Genomic DNA, 18662 nt, shown 5'->3' with positions numbered 1-18662 from the left:
CAGGGATTTGGAAACCTAAATCTTCAAGCAGTAGCTTTGTGAATTGGACAGGGCAAGTAAAACAAACTCAGTGAGATGAGAATTCTTCATAATCCAATACAATGAAATCAGTTGTCTAAGCATTTACTAAACATACACACACAAAACAACAACAACAAAAAGCACACAAAAGAAACAAACAAACAAAAACACCTATTGTGATCGCCTGGCCCATGTGGTTCAGTTGGTTGAGCATCATTTCATGCACCTATAGGTCACTGGTTAAATTCCCAGTCAGGGCACATGCCTGGGTTGCCAGTAGGGGCATGCAGAAGGCAGCCTATTTATGGTTCTCTCTCATAGATGTTTCTCCTTCTCACTTCCTTCCTTCTCTCTCTAAAATCAATAAAAACATATTTAAAATAAACTATTGAGGTGACATGTTATGTTGGTAGGGTAAGCATCTTGATAGCACCTATGTGTGCATATACATGTGAACAGAGAAGAAAATCAAATCTGGGAGTAAATCCAGGCAAAGGCAACAAGGTAGGCACCTTCGTTTACTCTAATAAAAAGGCCCAGACCTCTTCATTTCCTAAACATTTGTAAGGTAATATCACACATATGTAAGAGTAGATCTAATATATTCCTATAGTTTAAAGAAACAGAAGACAAACATACTCCCATCCCACTTAACAAGTAGTGTGTTTGTTGATGCTCTTGTAGCCCCTGTGGGTCCTCCATGATCACATCCCTCTTTTCCCTGATGGAAGTACCCACTCTGACTTTGGCTTCTTATTCCCTTATTTTTCTAGCTTTGCCATGTTTATATTCTCAAATAATTTATTATTTAGTTTTGAGTGGTTTTTTAAAGTTGTTTTTGTTAATTTCCTCTTTGGGTGTTCTTTTCATGTATGAGAAAACACAATTGACTTTTTTTTACACTTAGCACTTTATTTATTGGTTGATTGATTATTAATTCTCACCCGAGGATATTTTCCCATTGATTTTTAGAGAGAGTGGGTGGGGAAAGTCAGAGAGAGAGAGAGAAACATTGATGTGAGAGAGACATATCAGTTGATTGCCTCCCACATGCACCCCAACCAGAGCCATGGATTGAGCCTGCAGCAGAGGTATATACCCTTGAACAGAATCGAACCCAAGACTTTTCAGTCTGTGGGACTAGCTCTATCCACTGAGCCAAATCGGCTAGGGCTAGTTTTGAATGTTTTTAAATGGAACCAACTGATGTCACCCTTCTTTAATGTTTTCTTTTAAATTAACATTATGCTTATGAGCATTTTAATTGTTGCATGGTATCCATGTAAATATACATAATTCTATTTATTCATTTTCTTGTGGATGGATTTTTGGATGGTTTCATTTTGGGCTGTAGTGGATATGAATATACTTGTTCTTGTCTCCTGACACAATGAGAATTCCTCCAGAACATATTTAGAATGGAATTGCCAAGTCATAATATCTTCAACTTTACCAAGTAGTAAAGTACCTCATTAATTAATTTTTGCTTAGTTTGAAAGGCTGGGATTGCCAGATTTAGCAAATAAAAATATAGGATAATCTATTAAATTTGAATTTCACATAAACAACAGATAGGGTAATTTTTTTAGTATAAGTGTGATCCACGAAAAATTTATATTTCATCTGGCAAGTCTAACAAGGTCAATAAACTTTACCAACTCACAAATCTTGGGCAATGAAGCATCAGAGTGAGGGGGTAGAGTGTTTGGTCCTTTCTTCCTCTGCTAGAGTGGCCTACCCAGTTATTTACCCGCAGGTTAGCTCAGGGGCCTCAAGTGCTTGCTAACTAGCTATGTGGTTAATTGATTGGTTCAACAAACATGTATTTGGCTCTGACTGTTTACAGGCAGGAGCTAGATGTTGGGAATACAACTGAAAACATGATAGACAGGTTCTTGCTCTCAGGTTTAGCCAAGATGGAGAAGTGGAGATTAATAAGGTAATGACCTTTGTCTATGGGAACAGCGGTGTGCTGGTGAGGAAGCCTGGATTTGTAGCTTTTGTTGACTTTGGAGCCATAAATACACTTATTATGGCCAGTTTTAAACTACCACTGTGACATCATTGAACTGAGTTGGGAGAGAAGTACACAATCTGCTCTCTGGGCAGTATGGACTGGCTCCAGCATTCCACAGTATGGGGGAGGACTTGGAAAGGACACTTCATCCAGTCTCTGGGCTCATTTCTGGCTGGCTAATGGGGAAGGGGCTTAGGCATTATTTCCTTAAATGTAGAAGGAATCAAACGCTAAGAGGTATAAAAGACATCTGTTATATTTATAATATTGGGTGCTTGGTAAATGTTTCTACCAAGGCATATAAATAGAAAAGAGCCTAATAAACATAGTTGTAAATTATGATGATTTATCTACAGATCAGGGCTCATAGCTCCCCTTTTGCATATGACCTTCTACATGGAGACACTTGAAGACCTCTTCTGCATTGTCCCTCAGTAATCCTCATCATTCATTCATTCATTCATTCATTCCACAAACGTTGACAGAGCCCTCGGTTTCTGCCACACTGTACTAGGCCTGAGTCCCTGACATCATGGAGCACTCGATTCACAGAAAGAACGAACACTTTCCTCTCCTCAGTTCTTTCGAGGCAGGTTTACTGCACTCTCTCTCCTTTCACTTGCTCAGTTCACTCCTGTATTTTCATGCTGACTTTCTTTCTGGGAATAGTTCCCCCCCAAGAAAGCTTGCCACAACCCCTTTCCAATCATCTTTTCTTGAGATTTCTCCTTCATCACAGAGTGGCAAGGGTTCCTTCCTTTCAGAATCAGAGCTCTCCTGACTTTTCTGTATCTTTTCCCATTGTGCAAGCTATCACTCAACAAGTGTTTTTTGAATGTGCACAGTGTGGGGGAGCCTCTACTTACCACTTCAATTTTCATTAATCATTTTATAAAATCACGGATTCACACAATTTGTGTTCAGGCCCTTTTAAAACTTAAATTTACTTAAGAAATACAGGACTTGCCCTAGCTGGCGTGACTTGGTTGGGTGTCATCTGTGCACTGAAAGGTTGCAGGTTTGATTCTGGGTTTTTGGGCTGGATCCCCGGTAGGGAACATGCAGAAGGCAGCCTATCAATTTTTTCTCCCTCTCTCTCTCCAAAATAATAATAATTTAAAAAATCAATTAAAAAATCTTAAAAAGAAAAATACAAGATTCATTGTACAAAAACTTTTAAAGCATACAGGAAGAAAGAATAATGAGTTGATTTGACAATTCACAAAGAGCCATTATTAACTTTTTGAGTTGCATTCATGTAGTCATTTGTTATGCATACTTACAAATTGGGATCATACCCATTTTTTTCTTTCATTTACTATTGTGTGAAAATTTTATCTTTTTCAGTGTTCTTTGAAGACATGATTTTAAATGATGGCATGACATTTCATTTTCAGGCTAAGCCACACACGACTTATTTAATTAGTTCCCTGTTGCTGGCAGTAGCCTTTTTATAAGTAAGTTAGTGTTGACTATCTTTATCTTAAGCTATAAGAAAGCCAGAATCGATCATTTAATTGTCCTTCCTCAGCAGCATTCATAACAAAAGTATAGCTAAAGTAATTGGATTAAGTATATGCTGTGACCCTCTAGTTACCACTTAAAATAAAAGGAGTCAGTCTGCATTACAAAATAACCCAGATTTGTATAAAGGTAACCAGAGGCTCTGGGGAGAGTTGGGAGGAAGAACACCCACCACCCGTCTTTGGTGAGAGGAGCGGAGCTTGGTTTAGATCTTGGAATTGCTAGGAGTCTTAGGGAACACCTAAAACTTCTTTACTTCTGTTTTGAACCAAGGATTGTGACCTGCTGAGACTAATACCCAGATCTCTTAACTTCCTTCCTGTCTGTGATCTTTTCACCACAATCAGCTGACTAAGCTAAGTCTTAAAATACAGAAAGAGTATATTTACATACATTTACCTACATGTTGTTATAGAAACTGTTTCCCCTTCTAACGCATGTACTTGGGTAAAAAACAAAAAAACCTAATGGTAAGGTTCTACGGATGTACTCAAGAGAAAGCATGTAATAGTCAAAAAAGTGGAAACAACACAAATGTCCATCAACAGGTGAATGGGTAAGTAAAAGTGTGGTATATTCACATAATGGGATACTCAGCAATAAAAAGAAATGAATTATTGATAAATACAGCAATGTAGATGAATCTCAAATAATTATGTCGAGTAAAAGAGTATAAATTGTATGATTCCACTTATCTAAAATTCTGGAAAATGCAAACTAATCTAAGTGACAGAAAGCAGATCTGTGGTTACTTGGGAATGGGAGTGGAGTGGAAGGGGATCCTTAGGAGAGTATAGGACCCTAGCTGGTTTGGCTCTGTGGATACAGCTTTGGCCTGTGGAGTCCCAAGTTCTATTCCAGTCAAGGGCACATGCCCGGGTTGTGGGCTCTATCCCCAGTGGGGGGCGTGCAGGAGGCAGCTGATCAATGATTCTCATCACTTATGTTTCTCTCTCTCCCTTCCTCTCTGAAATCAATAAAATTATATATTTTTTAAAAATGGTATAGGAAACTTTGGAGGCTGATGGATACACTCATTAGCTTGATTATAGAAATAGTTTCAGGAGTGTGTAGACGTCAAAACTCATCAAATTGTACATTTTAAATTCGTGCAGCTTACGTAGGTCAATTAAATCTCCCTAAAATTTAATTTGTGAGACCTACCTAGTAAGTTTGAAAAACAGAAGACTAGAAACTCGCTGAAGAATCTGAAGCCTAAGAAAACTAAAATGACTTCTGCAGACACGTGACAACCAAGGTTCTATTCTAGTATGATAGTTTATCTGAACAGAACATTACTGTGAGAAATGCAAAGTCATAAAAATAAGAAATGACACTTTTATCCACCTCCCCCCATCCCTGCCCCCTGTAATCTTGCCATTTCCCCATGCCTGTACAGTTGCTTTGCATTATCTTTTTGTTCTCAAGTTGTTGTTTTTTTTTTCAAGAGAGCAATAACCTTGTTGTATTTTTCCTGAACAATTAAGACTGCTCTTTTATGTACAAGATGCCCAGGCTCTGGTGTGTCTTGGACGTACGTGGGTGTGCAGAAAGCTACACTGTATAAAAGCAAGCAAATGCTGTTATTTTTGCCTTGGGGTTTTGTAGTTGGGACTCAGCAGCGGCACTGGAAACGAGCTGGAACTTTCTAGAAACCCTGCCCTTTTCTACAAGATGAACATCGGGCAGTTCCCTTAAATATGTGAATTCAGCGATCAAATTCGTCTATTCAGATTTTCCATTTATTGCTTTAAAATAAGTGCTATACCACACCTATGGTGCACCACGCCGGAAAAGATTCTATTTCAGAAAACAAAAGTTTTTATTTTTATTTCCACACTTTTCTTAAGCTTTTTTTTTTTTTTTTTTTTCCGGTAAGGACTCCCGTTCTGCAGACGGGGAGACGCATGTTTTGTTCGTGGTTTTCTTTTTTGTTTGTTTGTTTGTTTTTTGCACAGTACAGATGGGTAGGAAAGAAGCAACTCGCAACTTTTCAGTTCCATTTTGAGAAAGGATCACGTCGCCCTCTGACAGCCGCCCGCCCGGCGAGAGGAGCGGCAGCAGCTCCCGGGCAGGGCAGGGTGTGGGTCGGCTGCAGGCGCGCTGCCGCGGCGGAGTCAGGTGGCAGCGGGAGCCCGGCCGGCGCGGCGGGGAGCGTGCGGGGCGCGCCTCCCTCCGGCCGGCGCGGGGAGGTGGCCCGGCGCCCGGGAGTCCGCCGGCCCGGGGCTCCCGCGCCGCGGGTGCGCCAGGGGCGCCCGCATCGCTCCCCTCGCGCGCTCCCTCCCTCCCCACGCCGCCCCCACCCCCTGGCACGTCCCTCCCCCACGCCCGCTCCCGCTCCCGCGGCCGCCGCCGCCGCTACCGGAGGCGCAGGAGCCTCGCGATAGTGTTTGCACAGGCGGCGCGTGACGCCGCTGCCGCCGCCGCCGCCTGTAACTGATGCAGAGGTTGCCCCGCCGCCTCAGCCGCCACCCAGTCTGCCTCCGCCGCCGCCCGGGCGCCGCCGGGGGCCGCCGCACTGCAGAGGTGCCGGCAGGTTCCGCCGGCGGAAGTCTCCGCGCCCCGAGCAGCCCGCGCTCCGACTCCGACGCCGGCCCCGGCGGACGCCCCCTCGACGCCTCCGCCGCCGCCGCCGCCGCGCTCTCTCCCTCCGCCTCTTCCCCGGCGCGCCCGCCAGCTCCCTCGCCTCTCCCCCCTTCCCTCCTCCTCCTCCCCGTCCCCTCTCCTCCCCTCACCTCTTCCCTCTCCACCTCCCCCCTCCGCGGCTTCCTTCCCCCATCCCCTCGCCGCCTCTCCCCTCCCTGCCCTCGCTCTCCTCCCGCTCGCCCTCAGCGCGGCCCCCGCCATGACGGAGGCGGGTGCTGCCGGTGCCGTTGCCGCCTTTGCCGCCGTCGCAGGAGGGGAGCCGGGTTCCCAGAAAGTAGCTTGATGAGTGTCCAAAGTAGCAGTGGAAGTTTGGAGGGGCCGCCATCTTGGTCCCAGCTCTCCACGTCTCCAACCCCGGGCTCGGCGGCGGCGGCGGCCAGGTCCCTGCTGAATCACACGCCGCCATCCGGGAGGCCCAGGGAAGGTGAGTGCCGCGGCGCCCGCGCCCGCGCCAGGGCCTCCCCTCCGCGCCGGGGGGACCCCCGCGCCCCCCGCTCTCCTCCCCTCGACCCCGGGGTGGGGGATGGTGGCGAGGTGGCCGCGAGGCCGGCCGCGGGCTCCGGGGAGGGAGGTGGAGCGCGGGCGGTGGGTGGTGGTGGTGGTTCGCGGGTGGCGGAGGAGCCGGGCGAGGGGCTGTGCGCCGGGCTGGAGGGGACGGGGCGCGGCGCACACACTCGCCCTGGCTTCTTCGGAGCCAGCCCTCCAGGGTGGGGAGCCTCCACCCACCCCGGACGCGAGCCCCTTTCTGCTCCATTTGCTAGTAACACTCAGTCCTCTTAACCTCCTGGCCTCCGGTCTCTGGTGGGTTTTCCCTCCCGAGGAAGCATTCATCCCCGAGCCCCCTCCCCTTCCCTCGCGCACTCCTCCCCTAGAGGCGGTCCCCGCGCCCGGCTCTGCCGCCGCTGCTGCTCCCCGGGACCCGGAGGATGGCCCTCGTTGGCAGGGTCTCTGCCCTCTCCGAGGAGCGCCGCTGGTATTATCAAAGCCGACTTTGATCCCTTGCCTGGCTCCCCGGAGCCATTGAAAGGAGAGACTTGTGTGTGTGTGTGTGGGAGGGGGAGCATAGGCTTTGAACACCACCCCTTCGGAAGGTTGCAACTTTTCCTTCGCCATCACCTCCCGGTGGTTTGCACGTTATCTCGTTGCTGCAAGTAGGCTGTGCTGCTCTTGACAGGGTCGCGGGTTTTGTGGGAAATAATATCTGCGTAAAGGTTACTGCAACGCGCAACCCGATCGGTTACAATTGTTTTCTTAAGTTTTTGGCTTCTTGCATGCAAGTGTGCTGCCGCCAGATGTAGAAGTTACCCAGCTCGTAAGACACTGGCGTGTCTTTTGCCTGAAATTTCAACTTGCTGTAATTTAACTTTAAGTATAACCCCACATAGAATGAAATTGGGGAGGTCACGCATTTATGGGGGAAAGCAATAAAGGTGCATGGAATCGCGTTTGAGGCTCTTTTGTCTGGAAAACGTTGAGCCGGTACGCACCGGCAGTTGGGAAATGGGTTGTTCATTCCCAGTTGTGTCACACAAGGAGATTGTAGCCACCTTTGAAACACATACAACCACCCACACCCACACACACACACACACACACACACACACACCCCAAACAACCGTCTAGCAGTCCAATAGTCTAATGAATCATTTAAAGAAACCTAGAGCTTTGATTTATGTAGGAATCGGTGGGATTGATTTATTGAGAAAATATTTTCAGTTTTTTACTAAAAGCCTTGACAATTGTTAATCAAGTGTTTTGTGCCCTGAATCCACCGGTTCCGGCAGAGCATTCTTTGTCATTTTGCTCCTGCGAGCATGTGTGAAAGTGACAATAGGCTCAAAGATTGGCATGAATTTGCTCTAGAAAATTCATGGTAAGGTTTGATTTATGGCATCCATTAAACATGCTGAATACATTGACAGACATTTTCCTCTTTCCATTTTACCCCCAACACTGAGTTCTGATTATTAGAAGATAAAATGTATTTATTGACTAGCTCAGATTCAGTAGTTACGATTTTTTTTTTTTGCATTTGAAAATTTGTAAATGAATATTTTAAAATCTATTTTGTAAATAGAGCAGTTGGTTCTTTCAGCTTTTACTTTTGTCTGTAGTTTCATTAAGATGCTTACCGATATGTTATGAATGATAGTGTAATGAGTGATCATAAATTATGGTCTTGGGAAAGACTTTTTTTTTAAAGACTTTACCTTTTTTCATGCGGTCATTCATTTCTCAGATATTTGTTGAATCATTTTTGTAAGCTAGGTGCTGTATTAGATACTTAGGATACAGTGTTGAATTGTTTATCTGTAACACCTGTTATCAGTATTAGTAATTTGGGGGCTGCAAAATCGAGGTTGTGCGTTTTTGAGGTTGCTTCAACTTTAGTTTCAAAAACTTCTCTATTATTCTGCACTTTTCCTGATGTTTGAAAATCTTGAGGGTTGGAATAATTTAGTTTGAACTTCCAAATAACCAGAATTTTCCCAGTGGTTTAGATTATCATATTTTTATGGAACAAACTAGTGAGTCTCTCTATAATTAATGAAATAACAGGACATGTTTTTGTAAAAGTTATACTTCACCTGAAGTAACTGTATGGTCACAGTGGTATATTTCTTTTTTACCAACTGACATGTGAGTTAAAACTATGTTATTCCTCCTAAGGTTATATATTCATCTTGAAGCTAAAGTCTGAGCTTTCACTTAATGCTAACAGGAATCGCACATATTAAGATACAGGTTTCAAGATGGAGATGTTTTCTATTGAGTTGGATTTCAGTTTTTAACAAGTGTTTAGCATCTTTCCCAGATATACTTTTAGTATGTTGTTTACATTAATGTTAATTGAGAGAACTTTTGACTTCTGGTGACTGCTGGTAAAAATTACTATAAATGGAACTTGAATGTATATCTGAGGAGAGGACAAACCTTATTTCTTGAAAAATTGAGCCAATTTAATGTAATTTATAATATGAAATTTAAAAAACTTAAAAGAGATGCACATGTGAATATTTACACATATAAAGGTTATTTATATGTGTTGAACTTTAAGCACACTTTGAAAATGAGCTATTTTTAAAGATGTAAAGATGTAAGTAGTTGTAAAAATTATTTTGAAGTTTTGATATATTTGAAACCTAAAGATTTTAAGCTGATTATTTTTAATGCTCTGTATTATAAGACTTAAGAATTTATTAGAATTTAGAAATTTGTGTAATATAGTGTAGATTTTTTTGTCTTTGAGAATCCCAAAATCCCGTCTTTTTTTTTTTTTTTAATCAATCTTGAAGTTCTGTAGTTACTGATTTCATGTTGGATCTTAAACCTGTGATCTCTGTTCTGTTTAATCTTTTAATAATTGTGTGATTAAGGAGGTGGGGAATTAATAATTTAAGTACATTTTCTAGTAAAGGTCAGTTTTACTTTGTTGAAGTCTCAAAACTTAGTGTCATAATGGCTAGATGAGCAGCTGGTTTTTGTTTTTGTTTGCATATCAGTACGTAGGTACTTTTGAATGGATTATTGCTAAGAGTCAAATTAATAATTATACAAAGTTATATTTTTTGTTCCATGTTACCAGATATAAATAGATTGCTTTAGTTTTATGTAAATAGTGAAAATAGCTTGGTTAAAAAGATATCACAGCATAATTAAACTGTTGTTTTCTGTTTACATATTTACAGACTGCATCCCTTAACTAGAAGAATTAAAGTATTTGATTCCAGATGACAGTAATAATATCTGTAGGGAGATGTTAAAAGTAAAGGTGTACCAGATGGCCCTTTAATTTCTTGAAGTCACTAGCTGAAAGATGATAGGGTTGTGTATTTAAGGATTCTAGCTCATGGATGTGCTATAGGTAGGTATATTTCTTTTTTACCAACTAGCATGCAAGTTAAATTGGTGTTAATCCTCTCTAGGGCTTTATATTTATCCTGAAGTTGTAGTCTCATGTTTCACTAATATCAACAGGAATTGCATATATAAATTCCCAGGTATGAAGATGGAGACAGGCCGAAACCGGTTTGGCTCAGTGGATAGAGCGTTGGCCTGCGGACTGAAAGGTCCCAGGTTCGATTCCGGTCAAGGGCATATACCTTGGTTGCGGGCACGTCCCCAGTAGGGGGTGTGCAAGAGGCAGCTGATCGATGATTCTCTCTCATTGATGTTTCTAACTCTCTTTCCCTCTCTCTTCCTCTCTGTAAAATATCAATAAAATATATATTTTTTTTAAAAGATGGAGACAGTTTCAGAGGCACATTTATGTATTAGAGGAGAGAGATAGAAAACTTAGGACATTTAGAGGTTTGGGAATCTGCCCCTGAGAAAGTAGGCTTGCTTTAGGCTATTTGGTCTAAGTACTATTTCTTTCTTTTTTTTTTTTTTTTTAACGGAGGAAGGGACAGAGATAGAGAGTAAGAAATATCTGATAGGAGAGAAAACATCAATCAGCTGCCTCCTACACACCTTCTACTGGGGATGTGCCTGCAACCAAGGTACATGCTCTTGACCAGAATCAAACCTGGGACCCTTCCTTCAGTCTGCAGGCCAATGCTCTATCCACCGAGCCAAACTGGTTAGGGCCATGGTCTGCAAACTGTGGCTCGAGAGCCACACGTGGCTCTTTGGCCCCTTGAGTGTTGCTCTTACACAAAATACCACGGCCTGGGCGAGTCTATTTTGAAGAAGTGGCATTAGAAGAAGTTTAAGTTAAAAAAAATTTGGCTCTCAAAAGAAATTTCAATTGTTGTACTGTTGATTTTTGGCTCTGTTGACTAATGAGTTTGCTAACCACTTAGGGCATCTCAGTACTTCTTTACTCTCAAAAATTATTGAGGACTCCAAAGAGATTTGTTTATATGGGTTGTGTCTATTGATATTTACTATATTAGAAATGAAATCACAAAATATTAATTTATATAAAAATAACGTTAACAATTTTTAAAACTTAGAATAACTCTTCTAAAACAAAAACTTTAGTGAAACTAGTGGCATCCTTATGTAATAAAATCATAGTATGCAAATTGTCCCCTCAACCGGGAGGTCGGTTGGGAATTCGACAGTGGGCAGGGCCTGCCACAGGAAGGGACCCTACCAGTGCATAAATTTTGTGCACTGGGCCTCTAGTTCTGTAGTTTTACAAATCATTTAATTTCTGGCCTACTAGAAGATAGCTGGATTTTGCTTCTGCTTTCAAGTCTGTTGTGATTGTTGTATGTGAAGATAATCCAGTTTCACATAGATATATAGTTGGAAAAAGTAGGTATTTTAATAGCTTTTTGAGGAGTTGTATATATTCATTTTTACTGTTATACCAAAATTTGACAAGTGGCAATGGTTACATTGTATTTCAGAAATGTCTGTAGGGCCCACAAGAAATCTGTGAACTATACAGTTAGCCTAAAGAAGAGTTTACGTAAAGGGTGGGAAATAAGCTAGTTTTCATTCAGTATTTCAAGCACAAATAGAAAAGGGAATACATTTGTTCTTTTATTTTATTTTTAAAAATACATATATTTCAGAGAGGAAGTGAGAGCATCAATAGAGAATAATTGATCGGCTGCCCTTGACTGGGGATCAAGCCCACAACCCAGGCATGTGCCCTGACCAGGAATTGAGCCATTGACCTCCTGGTTCATAGGTCAACACTTAACCACTGAGCCATGCCAGCCAGGCTATTCTGTTATTTTAGAAGATAGACCAGCAGATGGAAGTTCAGAAGGCATATATTGAATTCAGTATAATTTCTTGACAAGAATGTCAGACTGTATAGCAGCTAGACTTATACAACAGTGGAAAGAACTGCCTCTTGAAGTATTTAGCTAAAAGAATTTACAGCAGTCTATGGGGACATTTTAGGGGGAGGCAGATATAAATTATGTAGATTCTTATTTTGGGTGCTATTGGATTAAGTTACTTAATGTCCCATCCAATTAAAAAATGTAAGCATTCTATGATTCTTTGAAAATCCCTAAATATAGTTAAACTGTACTTATCTATCCATGAATGTTTTTGAATATCTCCTAAGTCAGTAGTATGAAGCTATTGTTGACTTTATTACTATTTTGCATATTTATTATGCTTTCCTCTGAGATTTTTCCTGTATTTTCGGAATCAGCACTATCAGTCTTCCTGAAATCTCTCTGAGTTCCCTGTGAAATATAATAAGCTTTGAAGACATTTTAGGGAATCAGATACTGCTTATAATACAGTTTAGTAGCATTTGGGCACAGAACTTTAGCATACTGTTGGGGGCTAATTTTCAATTTTGATAGAAACTTATCAATAGTCTATATAGTCTTTTATTTGTAACTAGAGACCTGGTGCACAAAATTGTGCACTGGGGGTGGGGGGTGTTTTCCTCAGCCCAGCCTGCAGCCTCTCCAATCTGAGATCCCCTCAGGGGATGTCCGACTGCTGATTTAACCTGATTCATGCCTAACTGCTCCCCTGCCAGCCCATTTGCCCCCAACTGCCCTCCCCTGCCGCCCTGTTGTTCCCAACTGTTCTCCCCTGCCAACCCAGTCACCCCTAACTGCCCTCCCCTGCCTCCTGGTTACCCCTAACTGCCCTCTCCTTAAGGCCTTGTTGTCCCCAATTATCCTCCCCTGCCGGCCGGTCACCCCTAACTGCCCTCCCCTGCTAGTCTGATGTCCACAACTACCCTCCCCTGCTGGCCATATTTGACCACATGGGGGTGGCCATCTTGTGCAAGGGTGTGAGGGTCAATTTGCATGTTACTGCTTTGTTATATAGGATTGTTTATATGATTGCAGAAGTAATGTTCCAACAGTTTTAAAGTTAGAAAGTCTGAAAAGAGGACACATGAAGGAAAAGTATTTAAATTGATTTCTTGAGTTTAAAAAATGTGTATTAAAGACATAAATAAAATAATTTTAATTCTCATCTTAGAGAACTAGAGGCTTGGTGCACAAAATCTGTGCACTTGTGGGGGGAGGAAGGGTCCCTCAGCCCAGCCTGCACCCTCTTGCAGTCCGGGATCCCTCGCTCCTTACTGCCCATCTGCTTGCTCCTTACCACTTGGTTTGTTGCTCCTTAACGCTACCGCAGAGGCGGGAGAGGCTCCCATCATCACCACTGCGCTTGCCAGCCGTGAGGCTTCTGCTGAGCTGCCACTCCCCCTCTGGGAGCACACTGACCACCAGGGGGCAGCTCCTGCATTGAATGTCTGCACCTGGTGGTCAGTGTGCATCATAGCAACTGGTTGTTCCGGTCATTCTGCCTAACAGTCACTTAGGCTTTTAATATGTAGATAATACATGTAGTATTTATCATTACCTATAACAATTCACTCTTTGTTTAAATCCTCACTGAGCATATGTTTATTGATGAGAGAGAGAGAGAGAGAGAAAGAGAGAGAGAGAGAGAGAGAGAGAGATATCTGTTGTCCTGCAATAAACCACAACCTTTTTGGTGTATGGGACACTCTCACTAACTGAGCCACCAGGCCAGGACAACAATTCACATGTTAATTTTTTATGGGACATAATCTCTTCTGTGAGTTGGAATGAAAGGTTAGATTGTAGGTGGTAGGAAGTTAAGCATAAATTCCCATAGCTTTCTTGAAGTCAACTTAAGTGTGGTAAATAACATACAGCTGGAGACTTGTATTTGTTCCATTTCAGTTTAAAGCTTATTTTCTATAGAAGAAATAGGAATAAGTCATTTAATTTTATAAACTCTTTCATCTTTGTTAATAATTTTTTTTAATATCTCAGAATAATTTAGAGGAATAGTGTTCTAAAGTAGAAGTGTGGTACATATGAGAAAGTGCATCATTGATTGTAGTTGGAATTCAAGTGTAGTCTCTACTTTGCCATTAACTGTGTAACCTTGGGCAAGCTGCTTATCTCTGCTTCAGTTTCATAAAGTGAGAATTATAGAAATGAAAGGATCCTTGGAAGCAAGAGAATCCAAACTTCTCATTTTACAGATGAGGAAACTTAATTTGTTTAGGCTTTTACTGTAAGAGTTGGGACTAAAATTCAATTGTTTGACTCTCAACCTAGTACTTTTTCTGTTATACTTTGCAGCTTCTTTTTTTCTGTGAAATGATGTGTTTGGGTTCAAAGCTCTCAAAGGTCTCTATCAGCTGAAAAAATGTTATTCTTTTGACGTTAATTCCAAAATAATTAACGAGAAAAGTTTGTATACAGGTGAAAGAAATGTTTTTGAAGAAGCAGTGTTACCTTTTCAGGGTTATTATTTGGTTTTTTAAGATAATCATCTTCATTATTACCAAAAGATTTTTTAAGTTTAGGAGCATAGTAAGTAATGTGATGGGTGATTGTTTTTTTTTAATGATCACATTCTAAAACACTAATTTGACTACATTAAAAATTTCATAAATTATGTAAACAACAGTGTAGTGCTCTGAAGTGAATTGTGGTGATTGCACCTCAGAAATTACTTTTAGAGTATTTGCCCCCCTGAGTTAGGTGCCTCTGTTCCTTTGTGTCCTATAGGATTATTTCATAGCACCTTCAAGATGCTCCTTTTGATTACAGTTTTAGTTGTGTTGCCTATTAGACAGAAAGGTCTTGGATTCAGAGATTGTGTTTTGTTCATTTCTACATTCTCAGTGTATAGTAGAAAGGATGTCCTCTATATTGGCATCCAACAAAAAGTTTGTTGAAGACTGTTAAGTTTTCTTTAAAATGGAATGATATTACTAATATATATATATGTGTATGTATATATATATATATTTGTGTGTGTGTGTATGTGTATGTGTATATATATCTTAAAATGTACTTATTTTAGTCAAACAATTGAATAATTAACTCAGGAAGATGCTTATTTTAGTATCATATCCATTATATTTTAAAGAGATATGGATAACAGCAACAACAATAGCTGAGATTTATTGTTTGCACATACTATTTAATTCTCATAACACTGTGAGATATATACAGTTATTCTTATTTTACAGATGAGGAAACTGAAGCACAGAAATGTGAAGAAGCTTGCCCAGAGTGACACAGTGTAGTAAATAAATGTTAGTGCTCAGATATGAACCAAGTCTGCATTTTAGCTAATAGGATATATTGCCTAACATATAGAAATTTGTTTTTGACTAATATCGTATTTGTTTTTCCTTAGCAAACTTAATTTATTAACCAGTGTTTTAGGCTCATTCAGTTTACCTCTAAACTTTTGTTAAATTTGTTGTGTGTGTGTTTTTTTTTAAGTATATTTTTACTGATTTCAGAGAGGAAGGGAGAGAGAGAGAGAAACATCAATGATGAGAATCATTGATTGGCTGCCTCCTGCATGTCCCTCACTGGGGATCTAGCCTGCAACCCCTGGCATGCGCCCTTGACTGGAATCGAACCTGGGACCCTTTGGTCCGCAGGCCAGCAACGCTCTATCCACTGAGCCAAACCAGCCAGGGCTAAATTTGTTTTACATGAGTTTTATACATGTGTGAAGATAAGATTAAAAAATCACACACACATTAAAATCCCAAACCAAACAACTCAATTTAGAAACTTGTACCAGCTGTGCAGATCTTACTTCTATTTCATATATTCAGATATGTTTAGTATTTTCATGGAAAATGTTAGAGGTATACTATTGAAAGATCCTATTTTCTTGTTTAATCTAAATTTGAACGTCATTTTATGTTATATAGGGTGTCCCCCAAAAATATATGCACACTTTGAATGATTATAAAGTCAATATTTATTACAATACAGTTCGTTTTCAGAATTTAAAAAATCTACAGAAATTATTTATTTATTTTTGTCGATGCCTGTTTTCAAACTGATGACTCTACTGGTCCAGCACTGTTGATAACACAAAGCTCTGGAATCCCAAGTGTCAAGAATTATTTTGTTTGGTGTTTGTGTGCCAGTTTTGTGCCATAAGCTTTATCTTTTATGTATCCCTATTAAAAGTCTTGTAAATACATTTTCTTTGTTCAAAGCTTAGTCTAAGCTTTACCATTATTTCACATCAGTTAAGCCTGAAAAGGAGTGAATAATTGTGTGGTTTAATGCTGTTAAAAAGCGTGTCTCCGTAAAAATGTATACACACTTTGAATTATTATAAAAACAATGTTTGTATTTCACCTGCATTTTCAAACTTCCAGTAACATTTTTGGGTGAATTTTCTTTGTATAAAACTTAGTCTGGCTGAAAAGAGAGAAACATCAATTGAGCTACCTGCTGTTAAAGTGTGTATACATGTTTTTGGGACACCCTGTATTTTGGCCTTATAAGCCCACTACAGCCATAGTAAACATTAGAATTTAAATAAGAATTTTCCAATGTCCATACAGGAATAGTCTACTTATTGTGGAGACTATAATCTGGTGAACAAGGCTCTGAACAAAATTGAGATACTTTAGTTGCTATATTTGACTCTCTCTATTCAGTATGGGCAGGAAAAGGAGGCTTGAAGCTCAATCTATAAACTCATCTATAAGTAGTATTTTTTTTAAAAACATTTAGTTTTAATTCATTGCACACAAAACAAAGCCCTAGTGACATGTATTATTTAGTAAATATAATGAGAATCATATTTTGAAGGGGTTGATTGGAATTCAAGGCAGAGTGTAGAAAGGTATAGAGAGGAGCTGATATAGGTGGTAGGTAGATGTGAAACATCTCAGTGTGGTTTCAATATTAGGTCTGAAATGTGAATTTTAAGATGCTATACCAGTGGTTGGCAAACTCATCAGTCAACAGAGCCAAATATCAACAGTACAACAATTGAAATTTCTTTTGAGAGCCAAATTTTTTAAACTTAAACTTCTTTTAACGCCACTTATTCAAAATAAACTTGCCCAGGCCATGCATAGTATTTTGTGTAAGAGCCACACTCAAGGGGCCAAAGAGCCACATGTGGCTCGCGAGCTGCAGTTTGCTGACCACAGTGCTATACCTATATTTAAGTAAAAATGATTATCCCGTATAATAAAAGGCTAATATGCAAAGTGTCCGAACAGGGGAATGACCAGTTGCTATGACATGCACGGACCACCAGGTGGCATACGATCAATACAGGAGCTGTCCCCTGGTGGTCAGTGTGCTTTTACAGGGAGAGCGCTGCTCAGCCAGAAGCTGGGCTCACAGGCTGGCAAGCACAGTGGCAGGAGCCTCTCCTGCCTCTGCAGCAGTAGGATATCCCCTAAGGCTCCCGGACTGCGAGAGGGCGCAGGCTAGGCTAAGGGACTCCTGAGTGCATGAATTTCGTGCACTGGGCCTCTCATCTTACCTAATAAAAGAGGAAAATGCTAATTGACCATACCTTCACTATGCCCTTAGCTAATCAGAGTGAGTATGCAAATTATCCAAACAAAGATGGTGGTTAATTTGCATATGCAGAGCAGAGTATAGCCTGCTATGAGAGGAAGGGGGGTGGCAGAGGGAGCTATTCGAGTGGTGGTGCTTCAGACAGAAGTGAGGATGTGCCAGCTCTGGGCAGCCCCGAGCAGGGAGTGCGGACTTGCTGGTTCTGGGTGGCTGAGGAACGGGGACATGCCAGCTCTCAGGCGACTGGGTAGCCGGGACTTGCCAATTCTGGGCGGCTGAGGAGCGGGGATGTCCTGGCTCCCGGACGGCCAGGGTGCTGGGACGTGCTGGCTCTCAGGTGGCAGGGGAGCAGGAACTTGCTGGCTCCTGGGAGTGACGCCAGGGGCCTATTCTTGCACGAATATTGTGCAATGGGCCTCTAGTATTCTATAAAGATGCAGTAAAAAGCCAACTGCGAGGGGTTTGAGGGGGGTGACTTGTAATATTTGTTCTTCATTTATACGGATTATCAAGAAGTGGTTGTACTCATAAATTTGTGCCTTATTTGTGGAGAATGACAAACTTCTAGGTTTACATTCTTAATCTTTAACCTAGTAGTGCTGGTAATTGTTAAATGTGGTACATTGTCTAATTTCATGATTCCTTAGTTAACTGTGTATGTGCTTTTATATTTTAGATGAATATAGTGCCACTGGGGAAGGTCATAGGGATTTGTGTGAAGTCAATTAGTCCATCTTGTCTCATGATACCTGGGGCATGGTTTTTTGTGTTGTTTTGTTCGTTGTTGTGGTTTTGTTGTGTGTGTTTTTTGTGGTTTTCTTTTTTTTTTTGTAAACTGTGTGCATGCTTGCTTCTTTAAAAAATACAGCTTTTCCTTTTTCTGTTCACAGATTTTTAAAAACATCATTGTAATATGGTTTAGTCAACTTTGTTACTTCTAAAATTTACTTCATTTTTTTAAAAAATACATGTACTTATTAATGTTAGATCGGGTTCAAGGCACTTTGTAAATAGTAGCTCATTTACTTCTAGCAATCATGAAATACATTCTAATGGAGATTTGGTAACACATTTAAGGACACAGAGAGAGTATGTAGCAGAGCCAGGATTCAGACCTGAGTGCATCTTAAATAACAGTTACTGTTTATTCTGTCAATGTTATTCCACTG

General features: G+C 41.1%; 1 protein-coding gene across 1 annotated transcript in view; it reads left to right on the top strand.

Moving 5' to 3' along the window:
* The first annotated feature begins 5758 nt into the window (after positions 1-5758).
* Positions 5759-18662, top strand: part of TLK1 (tousled like kinase 1) — a 139462-nt gene continuing 126558 nt past the window's right edge. Inside the window, exon 1 of the mRNA XM_084892299.1 lies at positions 5759-6632. Coding sequence (XP_084748425.1) covers positions 6002-6632 — 631 coding nt within the window. The 5' untranslated portion in view covers positions 5759-6001. The remainder of the gene's footprint in view (positions 6633-18662) is intronic.

The sequence above is a fragment of the Pipistrellus hanaki genome (assembly GCF_964339955.1).
Source record: "Pipistrellus hanaki genome assembly, chromosome: 8".
In the NCBI taxonomy this organism is placed as follows: domain Eukaryota; kingdom Metazoa; phylum Chordata; class Mammalia; order Chiroptera; family Vespertilionidae; genus Pipistrellus; species Pipistrellus hanaki.
The sequence above is the reverse complement of the archived record's forward strand: the minus strand, read 5'-3'. Positions and strand labels throughout refer to the sequence as shown.